General features: G+C 37.0%; 2 protein-coding genes across 2 annotated transcripts; both read left to right on the plus strand.

Annotated features, from left to right (window-relative positions):
• The first annotated feature begins 1,605 nt into the window (after positions 1-1,605).
• On the plus strand, positions 1,606-23,721 carry LOC112495173 (glycine-rich protein GRP33-like). The gene is made up of 3 exons (XM_025090528.1): positions 1,606-1,718; positions 22,030-22,176; positions 23,025-23,721. Exons 1-3 carry the CDS (start codon positions 1,668-1,670, stop codon positions 23,040-23,042), a joined length of 216 nt encoding a protein of 71 aa, XP_024946296.1. The 5' UTR covers positions 1,606-1,667; the 3' UTR covers positions 23,043-23,721.
• Positions 16,956-18,387, plus strand: LOC107273224 (replication protein A 32 kDa subunit-like). Its single transcript, XM_025090527.1, has 2 exons — positions 16,956-17,229; positions 17,921-18,387. Exons 1-2 carry the CDS (start codon positions 16,956-16,958, stop codon positions 18,385-18,387), a joined length of 741 nt encoding a protein of 246 aa, XP_024946295.1.
• Positions 23,722-24,798: the final 1,077 nt, after the last annotated feature.

The raw sequence follows: 24,798 nt of genomic DNA on the forward strand, positions 1-24,798 counted from the left end.
CGATACAACTAGTTGTAAGAAATTAACGTTGATGCGCAAACTGGAATATCTCGAGGAGCCTACGACGTGACAATCTTGCGTGACTTGACTTTTTATTTCGTTTAAACCAACGATTTGTTCGTTAATTTTGCCGATGCGCAATCTTAGTTTATATGCGTCACGACGATAATAAAATTTGCTTCGCTCGCGCTGTCTAATAACACGCATATAGGGAACGGTATCCCGTTCGCATGATTTGCATTTACTAACGCTGTGTACATACATGAGAACGCGTTTGATTCGAGTTATAGATTGGTACATCGTTGTTACATTCTTGCTTAATTCTTCGGCTTCTTTTGGCCCGCTTGGGGTTTAATTTGATGATGGCGTATTTGTTATAAACATATCTGCTGGTCGATCAGTGTCTAACCGATTAACCGTAGCATGAGCACGGTCCCATTATTTGTTATTTTTTATCATTTTTATGAATAATTAAAGAACGTTTTTAACACATTCAGTAAATTATAGGCAATAATGATTAGTACTAAAAGAAATTGATTTTTTGAAAATGCTGCAAGTACGTAACCTCTCAAGGAATATTTAAAACGTTATCGACTGCAATGGATTTAAATTGCAGTTAATCGATATGTACAATTTCCGATTGATAATAATAAAATTGACAACAAATTGTTAATGTTTCGAAAAAAATAGCCCACGAAATTGCATAAAATTGCAGTGTATCATCGTTTCCGACGTCACCCTATGTCCATCACTCCCCTATGCATTATTTATTCTAATTAGTTGTTTTCATTTCCTCCACATTATTCTCAAGAGTGTTCATAAATCTGGGCTACACATCGAATGGTGTTTGCTCTGGCAACAAAACTTACATTTCCTACAGCCCATAAATTGCCTTCATGAATGATCGAATGAGTTCGATAGAAGCGCATAAAGGCAACCCAAAGCCCATGAATTGAATTTCTTGTTTACTGGTGGAAACACGCAAACTCTCTGGACACACAAGACTCCTTTGTGTTTATTCTTCTCAGTTCTTGAATCTCTTCCTAGACGCTCGTGAATTTTCCCAGATAAACGAAACAAAGTTTCCAATCTATTTCCTTCTGCCCATTGTGCTATCTTTTGCTAGAAAGCTTGCAAAACTGATAATATCGGTACCGCCATGTTCCTAATGTAAACAAAGTCATATGTGTAGTTCAATACCTATTGCAATATTGTGTTATTTTCATAGAAATAATTTTCGAAATAAAAAATGTTAGTGAAAGGATCTTAAATCGGTTAATGAAATAAAACAACTTCTTTGCAATATCTGTGATTTTGAAATAATAATATGCAATATATGCCTCTATAATGACACTTGAGATAACACCATCATGTGTATTTAGGTTCTTGATGACGATCATTCATTGAAGTACGACACTCTAGACTTAATGTGTTCTGCGTAAAAGTGCTATTAGTAAATTTTTAACATTTTTTTTGGTGAAGTAAATATTGCTTAAGACATCCGAAACATTGTATATATTAAATAATTACTTGAGTCCTATAACACTTTTCATATAGCCAATCTTTCAAAAGTTCAACCATTGTTCTTTTTCTTGTTGTAGTTTAACTTCGTTGGAAAGCTCTTGGGTCCGAAGGGCAATTCCCTCAAGCGGTTACAGGAAGACACTATGTGTAAAATGGCTGTACTGGGCCGCGGTTCTATGAAGGATCGGTTGAAGGTAAGCGTAAATTCAATCATAATACACATACATTGCATCTATGCAATAGAGAATACTTTACTTTCTTTCTTTACCAATATAAAGCAGATTTATGAATAATGAAGTATAACTTGGCATGGATATATTGATTACTTTAAAAATAACATAACCTCTAATGGAAGAAGCTATTTCAGTAGACCTTTTATTGAACTGAAGATTGTAAATCGATATGAAACAGACATGACTATTAAATTACACACAGAATAAGATAAACAATATTGGTGAATTACTTTGCTATCGTCAAACAGTGAATAGCATTTAGACACTCTAATAGTTTTAAAAATTATACCTTCTGTAATTTTAAATGAAGTATTTTTACATGATTTATTAAAACTAACATTTAAATTTTATCCATAATTTTTGAAGACCAGATTTTACACATTATTCTGGCAAATAATCAAATTTCCAAAAATAATTATTTGTTAATTGTATTATAGCCGCCGCTCTATATCTTCACAAGAGGTATCTCTCAATATTATTAGAAGAAAATCAATAAGTCGCGTTCGCGTGACTTTCGCAATACAACAACATTCCTAAAGTCAACACCTCCGCAAATAGGATTACTATACAACCGAAAACTCTTTGCTTAAACATGTTAGATCTACTTGTATGCTTTAAATCTTTGTGAATCCTTTTCATCACAATGCTCCATACCCTTACTGGAAAGTTCTCCTTTTTGAGAGAAAATATTTTTATTGAGTGTCTCTTTCAGAAATATTTTCAATAATATAGTGTAACAATGAAAGCATAGTGTTAGGTGGGCTAAGACATAATATGATTATCTCACCTGCAATTATTTTTATACCCATAAAAATAGGCCACCCGGCCTATCTTATTCCACCTTGTTTGTTTTACCCCATCTGCCCCTACTTTAAATATTTTCCTGGACATGTATCGCAACTTATTCTACAATTTCGTAAAACAGCTACCGAATACGACCCCGCGTTGGTCGCCAAATTTGTGACCTAATTTCAATCTTGACAAAAATTGTACGCTCTCGAAAATAGAAGTTTTCGCAAAGCTGGACATCTCTTTTCTCATTGTCCTTAAAACAGACAAACCGCAAAGTATCCTAAAACGGGAGATGTTGGGTGCAAAGTACTCCTTATGCAGATACTATGGCTGTGGAACACTCGCTTGTAATGTTGAAACATCTAAATACAGTTAGACTAGTCACTTATATCCTACAATCTCGAAATTTTAAAAAAATCTAAAACTAACCTAAACCTAAATCTTTCTTGGTATTCGGAGGGAGACACCATCAGATCAGAAACCCTCCTACACTGCCTACACGCTAGATCCGTATCATAAAACTAAATCTAATTTTAAAATTATTTACATAATTCAATAAACTAAACGTAAAGTGCTACCCAGCTACTGTCAGCTGGGAGAGTGTCATTGTGTATGTATCTACAAGTGTAAAGTAGGTTCAGAGAAGAAGATAGTGAGATCAGGAAAATATAGTTATTGCATGAGATGCAGTGATCGCTCTGAAGGTGTACTAACGAATCAAAGAGAATTACAAGAAAGGATAGTGTCAGAAATACCAGAGTAAGCTAGACGTAAATAGAGAACTAAACCATTTTTACAAAAGATCTTAATACTAATTGTACAAAGCTGAATGAAAAGCAGAAGCGACACAAAAACAATCATAATACTATAGAAAAACGGGGAGTATTATGGGCAAGGGAGGATATCCACAGGGTATAGATTGTAAAATCGTTGTATAAGACAAAAGTTAGCTATTTCAGACGAATCATGCAATTAAAAATTGTTTCATGGTTCAAGTGTAATGCTCATTGGTTCACTAAATGCTGATACCGGGACGATGCAACATTGGGGTTTTTAGGGGGCTAACGAGATGGCAGCTCAGTGGGGTCCGCGGGTCTAGGAACTCGCTGTTTCAGACGGCACGACGAGGAAAAGCTTCTCCGACTTCCGGTATTCTGTAAAGTGATGAAGATCCATGAAATAACCCAAATGGGGCTAATGAGTAAGTAGAGAAGACTCATACCGGATACTTCATTATCTTCTGTGTGGCCTGTTCAATGCGCTGCGACAAGGTTCATTAGGCGAAGCGAATGACGTAATCTTGAAATCTCTAAAATGTCCAAAAATGTCCAAAAGTTCTTCAAGAAGACTCTAGTAGCGATGCAAAATAGTTCAGTTTCCGATGGCTATATGGGTCGGGGGTTGGGTGCGCGAGGCAAATGAAAGAGAAAAAGGAAAAGAAAGCCACAAAAGAAAAGAGATAATATCGAAATCCACCACGAATCCAGACAGTCGTTGCGGAAGTCCAACTAGCTCAGCTCTTGAAAGGTTCTGGAAAGGGACAGGGGTAGGTGGAGAAGCAGAATGAGAAATGTTTACAGCAAAGAAAGTTTATTGCACCTGGAAATTCGTCAAATGAAGAAATAAGTGATTACAGAAAACAAATCGTTGTGCACTTACGATGCAAGTCAATTAAGGTCATAAATCCTAATATTGTCCGACACTGTAGAAAGCGTGAACTCCCACACCTAAAATTATTGTGGTGAAGGTGGTTAGTTAAAACAATTAGAGATAAACTAAAGACAGGTTAATTTATTCACAAAAATTTGCAAGAGTGAGTTGATCTCTGGAGAGACATTGAGAACAAGTTGCAAGAGGGTGTTGTCGATGAAATCCGATGCTTACTCCATGAAGTGAACTTTTTGACCACTCTTCATAACTGGTGACGAGAACTTCCTCTAGAAACGGGGGCACCGTGCCGCGTAAGAGAAAGAGAGAGAAATATTACAAGTTAGTTAAGATGAATATCTAAGGAAAGGTAAGTAATCCAATTGCCAAATAGTAGTCCTTGTCCCGGACGCTAAGATAAGCATTAACACTAATGCAGTGGTCACATTGACACAATCACTGAGTTCTGTAGCGGTTGGTATTGTCTACTCGGGCCTAAGGCGAGGAAGACAAGATAAGTCCTATAAGGCATCTTGACTCTACATAATTCGTTCGCACTTAGTTCCACTAAGACTCAAAATTTAAATAAAAGAAAAGGTGTTGGAATGTTTAAGATGAGGCGCCTAAGTAGATTAGCTGACCTTACGGCGTATCTAAGCTCGGAGAACGTCGCGGACCTAGAGAAGGGGTGTTAGAATGTCGATTTTGCGCATTCCGGAACGTCGGACTGTCGGGGATTGCTCTTAGTTCTCGCGGTTTTGCCGCGTTACCGGCACATACCTCAGAGTTTACAATCCTGAAGTTCTCTGGTTTATGCCAAACTGGACAAGCTCTCTCTCTCTCCTACTCATTGATGATATTAGTGGGAACATTCCACATGCGAATTGTTCCCATGAACTTACTGCGCTATGATTATTGATATCTTATTTCTAACTTATATTATGGAAGAGCTAGATGTTCGTAAGTATTGATTACAGTTGCAAGTTGATTTCACGAAAAAGAATAGGACAGGGAAATTTGGTGGAAATGATGGGGGCGTAGTTGCGTCGGACGTAACAGTACCACTGTGACAGAATTGTCGTCAGGACGCTAGCTGCGCGGAACTTTCAATTAGTCACAATCTCGCTGCTGTAGTTGGGGTGTCCAATGGCCTCTAATGCTGGTGAGGTCGACCCTGTCCTCGACGATAGCGACTGGGATCCTATCGTATTCGGTAACCTGGTTGCGTCTACCTTCTGTGGCAAGCCAGTAACGGTTTCTCCACTCTGAGGCCCGCTGATACTCCAGCAAAGAAATTCCATGAAATTCCGGACTCTCTCATCTTCGGTACCAGCCGTTAAAATGCAGCCCTTTGCATGAGCCTCCTTACTTCGTTTTTAACAGCTCTAATATAGGGTGGAAGGAGGTAGTGCTTAAAGTGTTGATTATTGAATGCCATCGCTTTCATTGCTGTTTTTTGATGTTATATCAGGAACACTGTTGACTGTTATACCTCATTAAAAAGCTGAAGAATCGCAGTTTAAAGTTACCCTACGGGAGGGAAAAATTAAAATTCGAATAAGTGCCGTCATTTATTAAATTTTGGTACAGAGAACTTATTTATACACCTAATAATTGTATTATTGTTTTAAGTATTTCTTTACTTACACACGTAACGTTCATAATACTACCATAGCAAGGTTTTATCATATTCTAATGATGAACATATTATTTTGATTAAATTTCATTCGGATCCTTTGAGCTACAGATATACAGAAAGGATGTACTATTCGAACAATCGTGATGGACAGGATTTCCTGTCACTTTCGAAAGTATAAGTCTAAAAAGTTTTTCCTTTTTTATACTATTCACATGTATTATAAGCGATAAGGAAACATTTTTTTTACTAAAAATAAAACTTATAACAAGCATTTACCAAACATATGAGTTTATTAAGGTAACGAAAATAAAAAAATTGCTTACTCATGTTTTACGCTTAGTGCCAAGTAGAAACTGATTTGATCTGGAAAATAAACCACAAAACTCTATAGCCACTCAGTAAACATTTTCCTGTACAGATCAATTATATAATTACTTACTTTTTATATGTCTGTAAAATTATTTATGAATTTATTAACAAAATAGATGCTATGTAATGCTCCCTGAATCATGTACATTACCAAGGAAAGTCTTTTTTCTTGACACTGCTGAATCGTAATACATTATTGTGATAACTGCATTACTATAGACTTCACAAAATTCCTTATAATTCTGTGCGAAATTTATCTCAAGTTAAAATAAATGAAGCAGCAATTAAATGAAGTAGAAGTGAGAGATATATCTACAGCAGTGGAAGATAAATATGAATGGATAACTCCATATCTGTCTTTAGAAACCTTTAGTAAGATAACGGAATTCGAAACTATAATAGCCTCTATGGACAGAAGATTATTTGTAAGCAAAATGTGAAACAGAATTCTTCTATTATTGATTTTAAAGAACATGATGGAACAACTTTTATAATTAAATAAGATCATTCCTTTGATCGGTTTACTCAGACAAATCAGATTTTATATAATACAACATTTATATAATTCAGAATAAATTCATATTTATAGACTTAGAAGTTTATCATAAAAGCAGGAGAACATACTCTACGGGATTGCAAGCATTGTTCATCAAGACCCTTTCCCGTACCTCTCTTTTATATAATCCCTTCTAAGTGCCTTTTAGTAGAATATGATTATACAGCTGTTTAAAGACGCTATACTTATACCTTCTATTAAGGCCACTATTAGTTGAATGTGCACTACTAGGAAAATCAACGTGGGTATGTCGCAAACACATGGCGGTCAGCGATATATGCATGCGCACTTCTTGCACTATGAGTTCCAAAATATGTACTAATTTTTGTAATACGAGACAATAGTTTTTTCGAGGTAATGTTGGTCAAATATGGAACTTAAATTATCAGACATTTTATTCGTTTATTAATTTTATTAGTAAGCCCAGTAGTTTTTAATGCATCAATATTACAAGGTTATAATTACTCGTAGCTCATGAAACAGTCATATCTGTCATAGGCGTACGTGTCATATTAATATAATATTAATATTAACTAGCTTAACACATACCATTTACTTCCAAACGTATACGAGATGCGCGATGTAATCGCTGGACGCCATTTTGACAGACGGTATAGTAGTAGTATAATAGTGCCCTGACCTATTAGTAAAAAACTAGCGTTTTCTCTTCGTTTAAAAGTGCCTTAAGAGAAGCTTAAGAGGAATTATGAGTTGGTGATTTTTCTAATAGACGTCTGTTACAGCGTCTTTTAAGGATTTTTCAGAAAAAGCGTCTTTTAAGGAAAAAAGTGACCATTTCAGCTTGGCTAGAAAAAAAGGTATTTTATCGAATTTGTACATTCTCGAGGTTGAAATAGTCGAGGTGACTGAAACAGATTCACTTTCACTAGGTGTAAGAGTACCATTATACATTATGAGACTTACAGGTAGCAGTTTTTCACGTAACAATACATTAAGCAAGATAACCTCAAACATCGTTGATTCTGACAATTCTTTGCTATATCATCGATTACGATGAAGAAAACAAACAGTAAAATAGAGATGAACCGGGCTCGCGTGCGTCGACATCGTGAAGTAAACCGATGAATGCAGAATGAATTGCGACGTTATAAAATCCGATATGGAATCGTTCTGAAGTCCTTGTAAGATTTCATTTAAGGTATCCGGACTAGAATCCAATTTGTTATCATTATAGTCGACCTTGGGATCAGAGAGAATGCCTGACTCGACCCCAGCATGAAACTGTGGATGCTAGCCACTTTCCAGCTGGATCCCGAGCGCAATTTCTGCAGAGGATAACATGTCTTGAAATGTTTCAACATGTCTTTGAAATGTAATAAATATTGTTATGCAATATAGAGTTGATATTCTAAACATACATATTCACAAAGATATCTGGTACATCGTACCGGTGAGGCGAAGAAAACATCAGGACCAGAATATATACTGTGGAAAATCAACATCACGGAAAAATCAGCGCGTGTCCTCAAGATCCAGAGGCCATTAGGAGGCTGCAACGACGGCCTGCCGTCGTCTATCAATGGAATAGAGATGGATGAGATTCTCGCCACCCGAAAATAACACTGCAGCCACCGCAACAACAAAAGATGTCAGGGTATATTTCATCGGGCTCGTCAAAATAATTAAAAATCGCAAGCACTCTGTCTAATCTGACATAACGGCAAATACGACTGAGCTACGGAATATATTATGTCATGCCTCTCGGGTAATTCATAGCATCACTCACAATGTTGCTAAGCCCAAGGAAAGACGTCTTATTGAGTTCTCAAGTTAATAGTGTTGTATAGTTTACCATATCATATCGTAGTCGCTAGAGACACCTAGTATCCAGAAAATTGTGTTCCTATAGGTAGCTGGAGCAACTTGGAAGGCGTTAGTGACGCTTTTACTTTTTGCCCAGTTATAGCATCACAAGATAGACCGGGACTCAGGATTATTTCGTAACATATCGCCTTATGCGTTTCCGATTAATTTCGAGGATTATTAAAATAGTGGCAAACAAAAGGAGTGGTTTTATTTCTTATCGTTTCATATTATTGGTTTTACGTTACCGCTTATATGGTCCACGACTTGCGGAATCATTTCTCTGTTTATATTGTGTAGGTTTTGCGTAAGATTGTATTATTTATCGGTTCACAAAATCGTTTTAGGAATTGGATCTTCGAGGGATAATTCAGTCTCGTTTTATGTGAAAATGGTATATTTTATTCAGGAAGCGTTGTTCCGGTATCAGTTTATGTTATTTTTTAATAAGTCGAACCAGTAGGTGGTTCCGTATTTTAATTTGTAATTTACGTACATGTTCGTTTGATGTAGTTTTCAGTGAACCTCCTCAGTTTTCGGAATTTTTCAATATCGTCTCCTAATATACAATTTTAGGTACATAATATATCATTATTACACCATATTCAAATTAAACCAAGATTTCTTGTGTATTTTATGATTTTAATTATACCGCAGCATAATCCTATTAAGGGATCATCACAGTGTGACCGCCCGAAAAATAGCCGATTAGGTGGATGGAATAAGGTAATCCGTCTACTTTTTTTTTACAAATTGAAGCACCTATGAAGTATACAAAATGATTTTTTTTTAAGTTTCTTTATGTATTGTTTGACGTTGTTTTTATTTGTGGAAAAATGAATAGAAAAAAAATGGTGTGCCATGATGGCCAGGATTGCGGACGCAAATTTTACCTCAAACAAAAATTTCAAATGGTTTATAAATCTGTAGGAAAGCAGCTATGCTCCTATAGAGGCTTTTTTGTTGTTAGTGAAATTTGAAAAAATGGCGTCGGTTTGAACAAAACGTATAAAATTTAGCCTTTTTTTCGACAGTTTGTCGTAAAACAAAATAGGAAAATTTCAAAAAAAAAAAGATTCCATAGCAACATAGGAAATGACGTGAAGAATGTTCTGTTAAAGTTTCAAATTGATAGCTTCAAAATTCTTCCTTTCAGAGTGGCCACCGTTTTGAAAAACACCATTCCGAGAAAAACGCGTTTAAAGTTCGGACTGCGCCAGGTCTGACCCTCCAATCCCTTTTTCTAAGAAGGCTGTAGCGACCGAAATAATTCGAAATTCGACATAAAAATTGGACAGAATGTTTATAACCGTGTATATTATCAGAGAATGTACAAAAAAAATCGATTTTTTGAAAATTTTACATTGTGATGATCCCTTAAAAGTATTTAGCTTTATTCAATTATAATAAAATTCTAGCTCTTTAAATAAATTACTTTTATTACAATAATTATTCTCATTCATGCATTTCGTGACTTATATTTTGTCGTGGTAAATTTTACTCCGTCGGGTCGTCGCCGGGAAATTTTGTTAGTGGTTCGCGGGAAAACGCAAATTTAAAAAAATATTCAGGAAAGATCCTACCACCTCAAAGGCCAACACTGTTACGAATTTTCTGTTTCTGATTTTGTTGTCTTACGTTTGCTATGTCCCATACCGCGAATATTGTATTCGCGAGTTTACCGAATTTCGAGAAGAACCAGTGAGGGATCATCGACGTGGGAGGAATAGGGACGAAAGGCTGAATGACGTTAGGGTGCCAGCGGGGCTCTAGCTGCGCGCGCTATCACTTACTTCACCAATCACTTCGCGACTAGGACCAACCAAATGCACGATAACACCCGGCAATTATTAAATTTTGGATCTCCGAAATACATTGTATCGCGTTCAAATTAGGGACATGTTGCCGAGAGACACGAAATTATCCTTGAGGTCGTGTTTTGGATGCGTCGCGATGAGATCGCGTTATATTGTAGGCTCGACTCACGTATTGAGTTTGTATGTTCTTGAAAATTCTATCGAATTGTTCGAAGGTATTTATTGAATTTTGAAATGTCAAAATTGTATCGGATTGTGCGACAGTATTTATTGACTTGTATAGATTTGACTGCGCGGAATAGATCGCGAAATTTGTTCGTAGTAATTTATTATGACACTAGTTAGAAATAAAAACGTCATTACTTTGTGGCGTTTAAGACCGTAACAACTTTTTGTGAATCACTTTGTTGTTTTAGTCACGATCTTATTGGGTCTGCTATTTATTTCTGAAATTGTTGAATTTGAAAGTTTTGTACACGTGTGGTCGCGTTAGAAGTTGACGTATAAAACAAAGACCGATTTTGTTATTGTTGACTCAAAAAGCCGATGCATTTTTTTGTTGGAAGCTGTTCTTTGTTTCAACGATCCTCGCCGCCTCCGCGTAGCCGAGTTAGCCAAAGGAGGCACGAGCGAACGAATTGACCAGAACTGATACGTGGTTCCCGTTTGGAACCTGGCGCCGAACAACATGATTGTTAGTGTTTAAGATATGTATCCCTGAGTTGCCTAGGACACGAAGGAATTGCGAAAGTTGTGCGCCGGTCAGTCTCACATCTCTTGGCGAGGCTCGATCGCGTCAAATACGTCACAAGGGATGTGTGATTAAGGTCGAGGGACCAATTAGAAGTGGTTTCGCGGATAAGGGAAAGGGTGGTCGTCTCCTAAACTTTCGATTACGATACGAAGAACATTAATTCTTGTTGCCTGGACTGTCGACGACGCGAGTTACGTTTGAGCTATTTTGGTTTTTGGGTATTTGAAAGCCTAAGGGAAATCTCGACGTTATCCGAGGCCGCGTTAAAGGAACTATTTTCCTAAACCAAGAAATTTACAGATTTCGCTAAATGGTTGTTCTATTTCTGAGCGACGAAATCTCGTATATCCCTTGTTTCGTACGTTTTGATCGTGCCTGTGTGTACGTGAGAAAAATTTTCCAAAATTTAGACTCGCGTTAGTCCAGGGTCCGAGATTCCGACAATTCTCGGCAATGGTTGAGTGTTTGATCTCCGAAGTATAATACATTGTATCGCGTTCTAGGTAGGTACGTGTTGCCGAAAAATATGAAATCATCCTTGAGGTCGTGTTTGTTTGAATTTTAGGATCGACTCAAGTATTGTGAGATGTTCAGAAGTTGTACCAGAATTGTTTGAACTTATTTATTGAATTGTACGACTTAGACTGCGCTGAATAGATCGCGAAATTTGTTTGAGTTATTTGTTATAACATTGTTTGAAAATTAATCATTTGCCCGATTCGCGATCTTATATGGGTCTGATGTGAATTTTTAAATTGTTCCAACCATAAATTCTATAAACGCGTGATCGCACCAAAAAACTGGCGCATGTAATAAAGATCGATTTCGTCATTGTGAACCCAAACTCGAATGTGTTAATTTCGATTTAACCTGTTCTTGTATCGAAGATCCCAGCCGCTTTCCCGAGCTGAGTTAGTCGGTGGATGTCCATTTTACTTTTGATTGTTAAAAATTGATGCGGGAATTCGACTTTTCCGCAATACTCTCGCGAGAGTTTGGCGCCCAATTTTCGAGCAAAATAATTGTTGAATTTTGTCAGTCCCATGGTGCTAACACAAGTTTGTGGTGCCCGGTCAGCCTCCACTCCCGTCCGAAGTTTCATCACGATTACGTGACAGAATATATATATGCTCAGGCATGTTCGTTTCATGTTGATTACAATAGTTGCAGTAAATTTTATATTTCAATCTTTCGTCAGCACGCACGTTTTTATATAATAAATGCAAAAAAGACCAGTTTTGGAAATAAAAGTTCTGAGAAGGCCGAAAATATATCGTCCTAATTTATTTTTAATATAACATTAAAAGTTGACACACACACACACACATAATTTGGTATGCTTTCTTTCTTCACACTTTTGTATTAAAATAACAACGCGACCTTTAGTAGAAAAAAAAGTGGAAGATCAATACGGAAATGCCAATACTAGTTGCATACATTCAAAAATATTGACTCTTTCAGTTTAGTATGTTCTGAGGATGCTCTAGAACTAGGGACTAAACAATTTTTATGAATAAGAAGTATCTTCAGTTAAGATAGATGTAGAAAAGATTCAGAGTTTTCAATTTAGTACATTAGCAGCAAATTGAAATGATGCATTATGACATTAATTGATACAGTCCAAACTCCTTATAAGGACGCTCGTTAAAAGGCCATCTTCGTTGATGGCCGCATCTTTCCAACCAAAAGCCGAGACAGGAAATTAGTCCGATCCTGCGTCCAAACAGTGACCGTGTAGAATTAATCAATTATATTCCGAGAAGATGTCGTTGCCGTTGCAAAATTTAAATCATGTCTAGTCGTAATGTCAGCATGTTTGAACGAAAACGTGTGTTTCGTAGAGTCATCTTTGTTTACATAATGCTAACGCGATAGATGAACGTAGGAACGATTGGGTACTAAGATTCTTGGAACTCTTCCTCTGTGCCCCCATTGCTCTTTTTATAGCGAGCTTCGACTTTAATTTGAATATTTGCAAATACCAGTAAATAATATACTCTTAGAGTAATATCTATAAAATAAATTATTGCCCAATATGCATTCAATTTACAGGGAATTTCAAGTTTCGGATGTATATGGAGCAGTAACATTTGCAATGTCCAATACTTTTTGTTTCAAAACAGAACAATTACAAAGATTTAAACATTGGGTGTCGAATATGTGTATCGAAGTGAGTGGGTCAACCTCTTAAACAACTGGTTTAAAATTCACAGAAAAATCATGAGCATTTAGATGGAACGGTAACATTTGCAATAATAAATGGTTATGTTAGCATTATACATACGGTGTTCGACTTGAAGAAAAAGCGCGCTCTCACGCTCACGCTTTTCGTGCCCTACCTTGTTGGCGAAAGCGTCTGCTAACACAAGATGGAAGCGGTTATGCGTTTTTGGCTCTTATTCACGACGTCAGGAACGAATCTGACAGCGCGCAAAGCGCCAAATCGAACGGGGTAAACAATGATCACAGGCACGGAAAGCGTGTAACCGCCCATATCGAACGTACCCTTGAACGAGTCGAAACACCAGGTCTGAATATTTTGCAAGTTCTTTATTCCTTTTTTACACAAACAACGTCCACCCTGTTGGCGCCACAGTCTTACATACAGGTCTCGCAACTCCCATGGAAGGGGTAGTCTTCTTAAAGAAGCATCTTTCATTTCAAGATCAAGCGATCCGTTCCTATTTCTCTCTCCCCCAGCCGACTGTAGAGTGAGATAGATAAGGGGTTCACTCGATCACAGCGACGCTTGCGACTAAAAGTTGAAATGCAACCTGCTTCTAAGAGGACTACCGCCACCGCTGAAAGTTGGGCGAGTTGCAAGACCTGTATGTAAGACTGTGGTTGGAGCTCATTTTCTCTTTAAACTATTCTAAACTACGCAAACTGTATTCCCTAGACGGATACAACCTACGGGAAAACAAACCGCTGGATATGCCCACTAGAGTCGCTGTGGACTTCAAGTTTGGTTCTAAACACTGCTAAACGCAGTAAATTTCGGAACACACCCTAAGTAACCTAGACCCGCTGCAATTAGTCCCGATTCTTTAACATGGAAGTTGATATCATGGACTCTAGACAGAAGGAGGCTGCAGTATGGGTATCAGAATTAGGAAGAAATTGGTGGAGAGTGTCGCTTTCGGTAATTGTCACTTGACGGCGCTGAACACAGTAACTTCGCGACCACCACCTTTTACATATATTGTGGCGCGCTCGATTTGAACTTGTAACGTACCAACGAAACCGATCGCCGGATACTATTACCGATCGAGCAGTAATCTGAACAATTAGTACTGACAATTAATGTTCATGTCGCTAGTCGCGTCATCAGATTTTTGCCAACTCCCACATTTTTCGCCCCTTTCGTTCGCCGACTGTGGCACAGTACAGAGCTAGAAACGTGTATCTCCGAAAGACGAAATTGGCGACTATACATCGGACAGGTATTATCAATAATTAATTTTAAATAGCGCAAATAAAGATCCGGTCCTTGATATATTATTATGTAAAATTATAAATTAAATAGGCGAACGAGGGCCCAATTAACGGCCGAATAACAATTACTACTCCGGTAGTTTAAAACGGGAAATGTGTGCCACGTTCATGGAGAGGATAGAATGCGTTCTTGATCCACAACGACCAATGTGCTATATCCAGTATTACCGAAAATGACGATTCTTGGATAGCCAAGGAGAAATATATACGTTGGACATCTGGAGTATTCCCACATAAGGATACAGCGCACGACAATCCTACCGGCCACGTATTTATAAATACGTTAATTTTATTTGGTTACGTTATTTTATGATATTGTGTGTTCTTTGGATGACTATGTATGAATGTGTGTTAGAGTTGTATGAGTGATATGATATGGTATCTTAGGCATACTGATCGACTCAGAACGTTCACGATTTCTATATCTTTAACTGGTTGCAAACTTTCTTTCATTGTAAATTTTTGTATTGATAAAATATTAATGTTAAAAACTATATAATTTCAATTCAGTAGTGAACGAGGTTGTAACGGCACATAGCATTATATGGAAACCAATAAGTAAACTGATATACTTTCTACCTCGATATGTATTATGACGAATTTGAGCGACAAAATATTGTTCAAAAATAATTATGTATTAGCATTTGTTCGAAGATATTATTTTTTAAATATCTTTTATATAAAGAATAAGAGGCTGAATATAATACTGATAGGTTGATGAAAAATTTATAATTCTTCAGAAAAAATGCAGTATAAAAGGGAAAGAGACAAAATGGAGAAAATAAGAGAGTGGAAAAATAAAGATTTTATAGAAAAATACGAAGCCAGACAAACAAGAGAATGAGAGAGAGAGCGTGGAAATAAAATGTAGGCGCTGGAAGAAAGGAGAAGAGAAATATGAGAAGGAGGTGGATGAAAAAGAAGAAAACGTAATGTAAGCTGTTAGAGAATTAACATTTTTGTATTTTAGTTTATTAACAAAAAACGTACATTGATGTATTCTATCAGAAGCGTAGGCTGTGCCAATGTGGGAGCCGCCATAAAGAAAATGGTAGGAGCGATTGTCGGCGGGAATACCGTATGAAATATCTATGTATATTATTGACTGCATATGAATGCACTTTAAATACTTTTGGATGCTTTTGGACAAAAATTCCGTAGCGCAAAAATGAACGTTTGCCCGCCTAAACAGCCAGCGGCTATTCATTAATTGAAGTTCACGAGATGGGTGCAACTCGTGTTGTATCTTGTTAGGAATTACTCGTTTCAGCGCCACCGCCGAACATTATTGGAAGCTTTCCTGTCCACAGTTTCAGATCCGTTTTTTTTTCTGTACCTCCTCCCACGGTCTTACATACAGGGGGTCGGTTGTGTAACTCAAATGTTGTAAAAATGCTAGAAGTGAATAGATGTTAGCCAATCGTTGTGCTTGTCTTCTTTCGAATCTAACACGCGATTGGCTAATAGCTATTCACTTTCACTATATTTCAGTTACATAATCGACCCCAAAGTCTTGTAACTCGCCAAATTATCAGCGGTGAGGGTAGAAGCACGGCACATTTTAACTTTTAGTCACAAGCGTCGCTGTGATCGAGCGACCCCTAGAGTCCCTCTAGTAAGAGTCCGGCCAACGGTGGGGCTTGTTAGTGATTGGCTCCGCCATATTATGGGCTCTTTCCGGAATAGAATGGTGTGTGTGAATACGTATATGGAAGAGATTCGGATTGTGTAGTGTGGGTAGGGTTAAGCCCTATACGGCGGATTCCCTGTACACGCGGCTCAAACGATTCTGACGCATAAAAAACGTGGCTTGAGGCATATACTGCATATACTACATATACTGCGCGTCGTAGATGCGCATAGAATCAGCTTAGAATAACTTAGGACTGTAGAGCGTGCTGAGTAGGGGAAGCCTTTTCCTCAAGCCACGTTTTTATGCGTCAGAATCGTTTGAGCCGGGTGTACTTGGCGCGAGACTCGACCGAGTCTCGCGCAATATCATGGTGGCGTCAAACAAGTCCTTAATATGGCGTCCCTTCCGGGTGTTGGCCGGACTCTTACTAGATGGACTCTAGCAACCCCTTGTCTATCTCACTCTACAGTCGGCTGTGGGAGAGTAAAATAGGAACGGGTCGCTTGATCGCAACGCCTCTTGTGGTCATGAGGCGAAATGGAAGATGCTTCTCTAGGAAGACTACCCCCTCAAAGGGAGTTGCAAGCCTTGTATGGAAGACTGTGCCCCCTCCATTAGAGTGCAGCCTCCTTCTGTCTAGAAAACGAAACGCTTAATTGGTGCATCATAACTATGTGGTCCAATTTTGGGACAACAATTCAAAGCATGGGCGGTGGATTTCTTGACAACAGTCAAGCAGGAGGACCAAGTGGGAAGACAGGGCCAAAAAGAGAACAAAAAATTTTTCCTGTAATGATATTTCATCTTAGTAATTTAATAGATGATTTGCAAGTCTGGGGTCATTCTGTTTCTATATTTACATTTATTGGAATAGTACGTAAAATTGAGCGTGTTTCAACGAAGATAACTTATCATATTGAAGACGAAACAGGTACAATTAAAATGCGTCTTACCTTATACCGTTTTCCCAGTAAACAATATTAATTTTAACGGACGCATTAGTTGCAATGTGCCCCTCATTTACAGTTTCTTGCAAAAGTCTGCGTACATTGCATAAAATGTAATATTATCGTTTAGATAGTCGGAAAGAACATAAAATAATATATGCTTGTTAGACGCAAATAAACTTTGTTCTGGCCACTAAACTTGAAAATAAATTAAGAAAACATGGTATCAGCAACAAAACCCAGATAAAAGAATTATTGTACCAGGAATAGAGAAATATTAACACAGGCAACTAAAAAATTAGTAGACTCCATACCTCAAAGACTTAAAGCAGTAATTGATGCTAAAGGATGGCCAACTAAATATTTATAATGTATCTAAGCACTTCAAGTATCAGCTATACAATACTTTTGCGAAGATTGTTTCTATTTTCTTTAAAAGATATATGTGGTGTGCTGTATATATTATTTAGTGAGTCAAATAACGTTTATTTGCGTTTAACAAGCATTTTTTATTTTGCATTCTTTAGGAATATATAAAAAATAGCATTACATTTTATCCACCATATCCAGACCTTTTCAAAACGCTGTATATTGCAGCTTATGTGTGCGTTACATGTAATATTGTGGTTGCTGGGTTGTTGTTTAATCTTACATTTGTGTAAATTATTTTTATTAAAATAGATAGCATAGTGGCTCATTTCTGGTTAGAAGCAGATGATGAAAAGACTGTACCAAAAATTACTGAAAATAAATATACACGTGTCTACGGAGTTCTTCGTAATCAGGGAGATCAGCAACACGTTCTGATTTTACGAATCTGGTCACTTCAAAGCATGAATGAACTCACAAGTCACCTTTTGGAAGTTACATATGTTATGCTAAAGGCTAAGAAAATTTATGGAGAAAAGCAAAGCACAAATCAAAATGCATTGGAAACAGATGCCAAATATATAAGTGGTATGATGACACCAGAACAACAAATTATTTTTGAAATTATTCATGCTGAAATTAATTCTGAAATTGGTATTATGAGAGAAACAATTAAGCAGAGAGCACCTGTAAATATTAAGGCACAAGTTGATAATATTTTTCAATCCCTTGCCTCTGGAGGTCACATATATACAACTTGTACGGAGCACCAATTTAAAACAACCTGAGTTTACTTATTATATATGATTATGTATGTTCGTAAGAATGATTGTAATACTTACTAATATTTGTAATTCTCCATATAGTCAAAAATATGTATTTTTTTATTATTAAATAATTGTTCACAAAGGTATTACTGTTGTTTCAGCTACGATCTTTAATTATTATAATTAAATGCAATATTTTAATAACAATGTGTTTCACGTGAAATTTAACTGTGATAATGTTGATAGTCTCAAGAAAGTAGGTTGTCGCAAGTTTGATAAATTTCTTTTTCACTTAATTTGTTCAAAGATTCTGTCGTAGAATTAACCCCGACAAAAACACTTTTATGGAAAAAAAAACGCACCAAGTATAGGACTACTGTGAATTCTCCTAACAAAAAATATTGAAATTACATTATAATGCCAAGTACATAAGTCAGTAGATTATATTAGATTTTTATTAGCCGTTCTTGCCCTCTTGGGCTTAAGAATCTTAGAACCATTCCACAATATTAAACTTTCGCTTAACTTAGCTTTGGCAATTCAATTCTCTACATCCTTTGGTTTCCTCACTTAATAATAATGACTCGCTCTGTCCCCGTCTCATTACATCCTCCCTTAACTCCGTTTTTTCCTTCGCCCTTGCAGTTCTTTCAAATATACTGCAATGTTCGCACAATTCCACCCTTACCGACCCAACCAAAATTCCTCCTTTCAAAATTCCTTCCACCTCCATCCTCAAATCCGCTTTTACTACTCTCAAATTCTTTACAGTCCAATATATGCTCCACATTTTTTGTCTTCGTTGCACAAAATCTACATTTAACGTGTCCGTATCCCTTGTTCCTCGCTGGTTCCACATCACCTCATCTCATTCTCGCCCATTATTCCGTGGCCTTGAGTTTCCTATTCTGCTTGTCCCAATACTTGTCATATCAAGAGACTTGGTCGAGTCTCGCGCCAAGTACAGGCAACCCGCCGTACAGAGCACGGCCCGCCGAGTCTTTACCCGCGTCAACTCCTTATACCCGTGTTTGGAACGAAATATCTTATGAACCGCTATATACGAGAAAAAGTTATTGATACATTCACTATAGGAATTAAGGGTTCTGAATTGATTGCCATCAAGTTCAATACGATTAGTGTACGAGATCATGGCGTATTGAGATGGCGAGCGAGATGATTTTATTTCAGGTTCGTCGTCGTCTTCGCACGTCCATCTACTTTTTTTACACGACGGATGGCGCTGACTGCTTTGCTTTCTTTATCTATTTGTACTTTGGATGATGTTGGTAATTTACGAATACACAACAGAATCAAATACACTTTTTACGTGAAGCTACCGTTCACACCGAATTTCCAGGGCTGGTTCAATTTTCAAGGCTGCTTTCAGAATAGTATAGAATTATTAAGGCTTTCATGTGGAGCGCGTGTATATGGGTGTACGTATGTGTGTGCTTTGACATGGTCCTCGTATTTGAGGTGACAGTTTTCAGAGATATAGGATGTCCAGGTGTTCCTCTCCGTAGTTTCCTGTATCCAGGTGTCGGATGTGGAAGTCCAGCGTGTCCAGGTGTCCCGCTCCGTAATTTCTTGTATCTAGGTGTTAGATGCGGAAGTCCAGGTTATCCAGGTATTCCTCTCCGTAGTTTCCTGTATCTAGGTGTCGGATGTGGAAGTCCAGCGTGTCCAGGTGTTCCGCTCCGTAGTTTCTTGTATCTAGGTGTTAAATGTGGAAGTCCAGGGTGTCCAGGTGTTTCTCTCTGTAGTTTGCTATATCTAGGTGTCGAACGTGGAAGTCCAGGATGTCCAGTTACTCCTCTCCATAGTTTGCTGTATTCAGGTGTCGGATATGGAATTCCAGAGCGTCCAGGTGTTCCGCTCCGTAGTTTCTTGTATCTAGGTGTCGGACGTAGAAGTCCAGGGCGTCCAGGTGTTCTGGTCCAGCGTGTCCAGGTGTTCCGCTCCGTAGTTTCTTGTATCTAGGTGTCGGACGTAGAAGTCCAGAGTGTCCAGAAAAGTGTGCAACGAGCGACGCTTTGGCGCTTCCCTCAAACCATAGTATCCTCTCTGTTGTTCGCACGGCCTGAGGTACGTAAATAATCCAGCACACTCTCCTCTCTTACGTTTACCACACGGCTTCAACAAGCTGGACACCATTAACGACGCTTATATGCATTCAAGATTACATTTTTTTTTTAAATTTGTATATATCTTTATGCATTTCTAGAAAAAAGGGATTTACAAATTAAATTTATATGCCATTAAACATTTTCAACAACGCAATATATTTTTCTGATATCATAATGCATTCACATTTTATATCTGCGAAAATATAGATTTCAGTGCTTAGAGCTTCTGTATCCCGTTGAGCAATAAAAACTTGTGATATCCCCCAAAAAAACACTTCCGTGTAAAAAACTACATACGCTAAGTACAGGAGTGTTTTGAATTCCTGTGACAAAAAGTATTGAAATCATATTATTGAGGCCAAGTACGTAAGTTACTGCATGTTTGCCTATTATAAATATAATCTAGCAGTGGCTCATCATTTTAATTGTATGTTAAAAATTTCCTATAATGTTTTTGCTACTCTTTTACATTACTACTGCTTCCCGTAATTGATTATGATTTAATGGTCATTTAATAATTAATAAAACTTTAGGTGATTCAATATAGAGTATTCCTTGGCGGGTCCAAATTTATATCAAGAAATTCACGGACCCGGCAAGTAGTACTCGATAAGCAATTACCCATTATTATTTTTTCTTAACAAAAACAACAAGTTCGATTAACAGAAGATGCATTTTTTTTCGTGGAAAAATACGAATTTCAACCATTTGTTTACATGTGGTATTTTCACAATAAATAAATAAATAAATTTTATATTCTTTTTAGACTTAACAATATCAGGGACCATGTGGAACAAAACAAATTGGCGGTTGTTGCCAAAAAAGTAGTTTAATAAATACAGAACTGCAAAAAAAGTTGGGACGCTGAGCGTGAATCAAAGAGTTAAGGGATGAAGCACCCCTATGAAAGTGTAACCAATTTCTTGTAAATATCGTATTTAATGAATTTCGTTTGCAAAAGTTTAAATATTTGTGCACAAAAGAGCTTCGTAATTATTGAAAAAGAAAATTCAAGCAACATAATGCCGTTTTAATGAGAAATTGTTTCCACCTGCATAGAGGTGATTCACCCTTTAAACGAGATGTTTTCGAGAAACGTAAAGACATTTATCTCCTAGTCTTTTTTAGCTCTTTCAAATTCAATTGATTTCATTGAAATCCGAACGATAGTTATTTGTCATAAAATTTTGAAATTTTCAACCCCTATAAAGTTGTACGAATTTATTCTATTAGAACTGAACAAAATGCATTTTTCATCATTCGCCATAAGCATTAACCTTCAATTGGTTCCATTTAAATATCTCAAGTGGAAATATGCGGAATCATACTGGGACTTTAAGGGTTGATATCACCCTTTGAAACAGCTTTTCCGCAGATAAAAGAAAAATACGTGTTTTATGCTCTTCAACATATTTAATTGTAATTTTCATCAAAATCGAAGGAAGACAATGAAATACCTTTTTTATAATTGTTACTGGATGAAAGTCTTTAGAAGAAAAAAATGTTCGTAATAATACTTTCTGCTTGCTTACAGGAGGAGGAACTCAGAGTAAGCGGAGATCCCAAATTCTCCCATCTAATGGAGGATTTACACGTGGAAATTTCGGCGTATGCGACGCCAGCCGAAGCTCATGCACGAATTGCTTATGCTCTAGCTGAAGTGCGACGCTTCCTAGTTCCGGTAAGCTTTTTGCATCCTACTTCTATCTTGGTTATAGTAAATACCATAACAATTAGGACATTAGTTCTTTTGCTACATATAAGGCATTACATTGTAGTTCAGGTAATTGTTCCATACACTTCATCGCACTCTGACCCTGTTATACTATTACTACTAAAGGAACAATGGAAGTCGCAGTTCTTTATGGAAATTCTATAAATCGCAATTATGATTTTCTTAATGATTCTGCTATTATCCGAGACCGGCATTGGCAAGCCGAATTTCGCCGAAACAATTTCCGATACTCGGGAGACCGGTTAGAGTTCCTAGTTTAACAGTATCCAGGTCCAACGATCGCGTATTGTATCAGCATGATTTTTAAACCGAACTTGACTTGCGCTGTCTTTATTGCTAGTTTCTTACTTGTGTCTGTTCCCTCCGCTCAAAACCAACGAGGTGACGGTTGGTGACGGATCGTTTTAGAATATCATTTCACAATGTAAATATAGCTCATATCTCAGCAACTCACGATCGTCATTCATGTTACGAAAGTTATTCGACGTCAGTTAATCATATCTATTCGATGTAGGCTGATTGAAAGCTCTCGTTCTTTTATACCGCCTCTCGACATAAATACATTGTTATCTAAGTATACATAGATATAAAATTTGTCTTGTGTCATTTTATCTTTAAAAACCGAATCTCTAAACAGAACTATAACTTTTTTAATACTGGACTGAGCGTTTTCATCTTAGCCTCCTTAATAATTATCTTAAAAAGTGTCTGAATGGTAATATAACAATGTCAAATGTTTTTATACTTCCTGCAGTTTTATAATAAAATTCATATAATTTTATAACTGTCCTCAGTATTGCACGATTTGCTGAAGACCACAGAACAAGACCTATTGAATGTTGCAAAATTCAGAAGTTAGCAAGAAACTGACGCTTATTATATATTTCACGATTTTCCATTTAATGTAATTGTTCTGCACTCGATGTAGAATGGTCTCGTTAAGATTACCAGTGTATATGTATAGATATATTTTAATGAGTCAGATATATACATTACGTATTGTCTACCACTACAACGGGCCTATTATTCGAAAATTGGACTTTGATAGCACGAATTTACCACCGCGAAAATTCCTCGTTGTGTGAAATTAATTGTAATTCCAGATCCATTCATGCACCTTTTCTCCTAAAATTCATGAGAAAGTACAGAATCTATTTATCTGGATTAATAATGAGTTTTTTTTATCATAAAAATGAATGTTATGCTTTCATTTAGAACTTAGTTATGAACTGCAACGATATTTCTAATAAAAAGATGTTCCAAATCTTTTCGTCGCAAAACGGCCGGAAGTTAACTCCGACACAAAAGAATGTTCGGAATCACCCCAACATCCCTCTATCCCTCTGAGTGTTTCTCTCATTTATTGGCTGAGGAGGAGTACGAAATTGATCCGTAGTAGTAGTTTAGTAGTTTTACTGTGCTACTCTTATCTGTTATTGTATAACGATTAGTATTAATATATATTTTTCTCTCAACATTGTAATGCCACTATGAAATACCTCACATTATGCTTACTTTGCTCTGTTAAGTAACACATTTTATTTTTTTCTACTTTTAATGTATATTTACATAGGTACTTCTTACTGCATATCTAATACTACTGTCTATCGCTACTGTATGCCACTATTAGTTATCGGTTAGCGGTGATTATTGTACTTTAATAATTAGTTGCTTATGTGTTTTTCTTATTGTATATTTTTTGGCTTACTCACTGAACTTTGACAGTAATGTAATTCTTGTCTGCGGTCCTTAGGGAGCCATGCTCCAGGATCGAATAAACCACCATACCTCTACTCCACTCTACTCTCTTTCTCTCTTTCACTAACACTAAGCAAGGGTTGAGCGCCAGGTATTCTTCGCGGGAGTATCACGATTGCGACGCACTCTCTTCGTAATCTAAGTATTTACTTCATTTGGAAATGTCATGTTACACTAAAAATTAATGACTAATATAACGGAATCGGGGACTGCGCGACAACCTAAGACGAGTCTCCCGTTCACAGAGGGTCATCAAAATTACTAACGGAAGCGAGGGCTACGTCAACAACCTAAGACGTGGCTCCCGTCCACAAAATTTCACGAATGTTCACCAAAGAAACAACGGCAAGTCTGGAAGATATTCACTGTGCCGTGGAATAGAGAGAGAGAAAGAGAGAGTCGCTAAAATGTATACTTATCACCAAATGCCAAATTCAGAAGAACAGATCGAGTAGGTTAGATAACAAAAATTAGGAAAAACAATTAGGTCAATTTAACGCAGCGAAGCTATATTTTGAAGCAAATTTTGAAAAAAGTAAAAGAAAATATCATACACCAAAACAAAAGTCTTACAAAACAAAAAAAGGATTCTAGATAAACTCGAAAATAGTTGATCTAAGAAAGAAACTATCAACATGCTGCATGAATTAGAACGAACAAAAAAAACTAAAGCAAGCAAAAGCAGAAACTCAGTGATAGATAGGCGTAGGTAAATTTAGCAAATTACACACAAAGCTCAGGCTACATTATGCAAAAAAAATGATTCTATACAAATTTAAAGTAAGATAAACTCCAAGTGACTATTATAAT

This window comes from Cephus cinctus, unplaced genomic scaffold (genome assembly GCF_000341935.2).
Source record: "Cephus cinctus unplaced genomic scaffold, Ccin1 Ccin1_scaffold1517, whole genome shotgun sequence".
In the NCBI taxonomy this organism is placed as follows: Eukaryota; Metazoa; Arthropoda; class Insecta; order Hymenoptera; family Cephidae; genus Cephus; species Cephus cinctus.

Coding starts and splice junctions, on each gene's coding strand:
- LOC112495173 (XM_025090528.1), top strand. CDS start 1,668: ATGTGTAAAATGGCTGTACTGGGCCGCGGTTCTATGAAGGATCGGTTG. Junction 1,719..22,029: donor CTATGAAGGATCGGTTGAAG/GTAAGCGTAAAT, acceptor GCTTGCTTACAG/GAGGAGGAACTCAGAGTAAG.
- LOC107273224 (XM_025090527.1), top strand. CDS start 16,956: ATGTGGTCCAATTTTGGGACAACAATTCAAAGCATGGGCGGTGGATTT. Junction 17,230..17,920: donor AACAGGTACAATTAAAATGC/GTCTTACCTTAT, acceptor TAGATAGCATAG/TGGCTCATTTCTGGTTAGAA.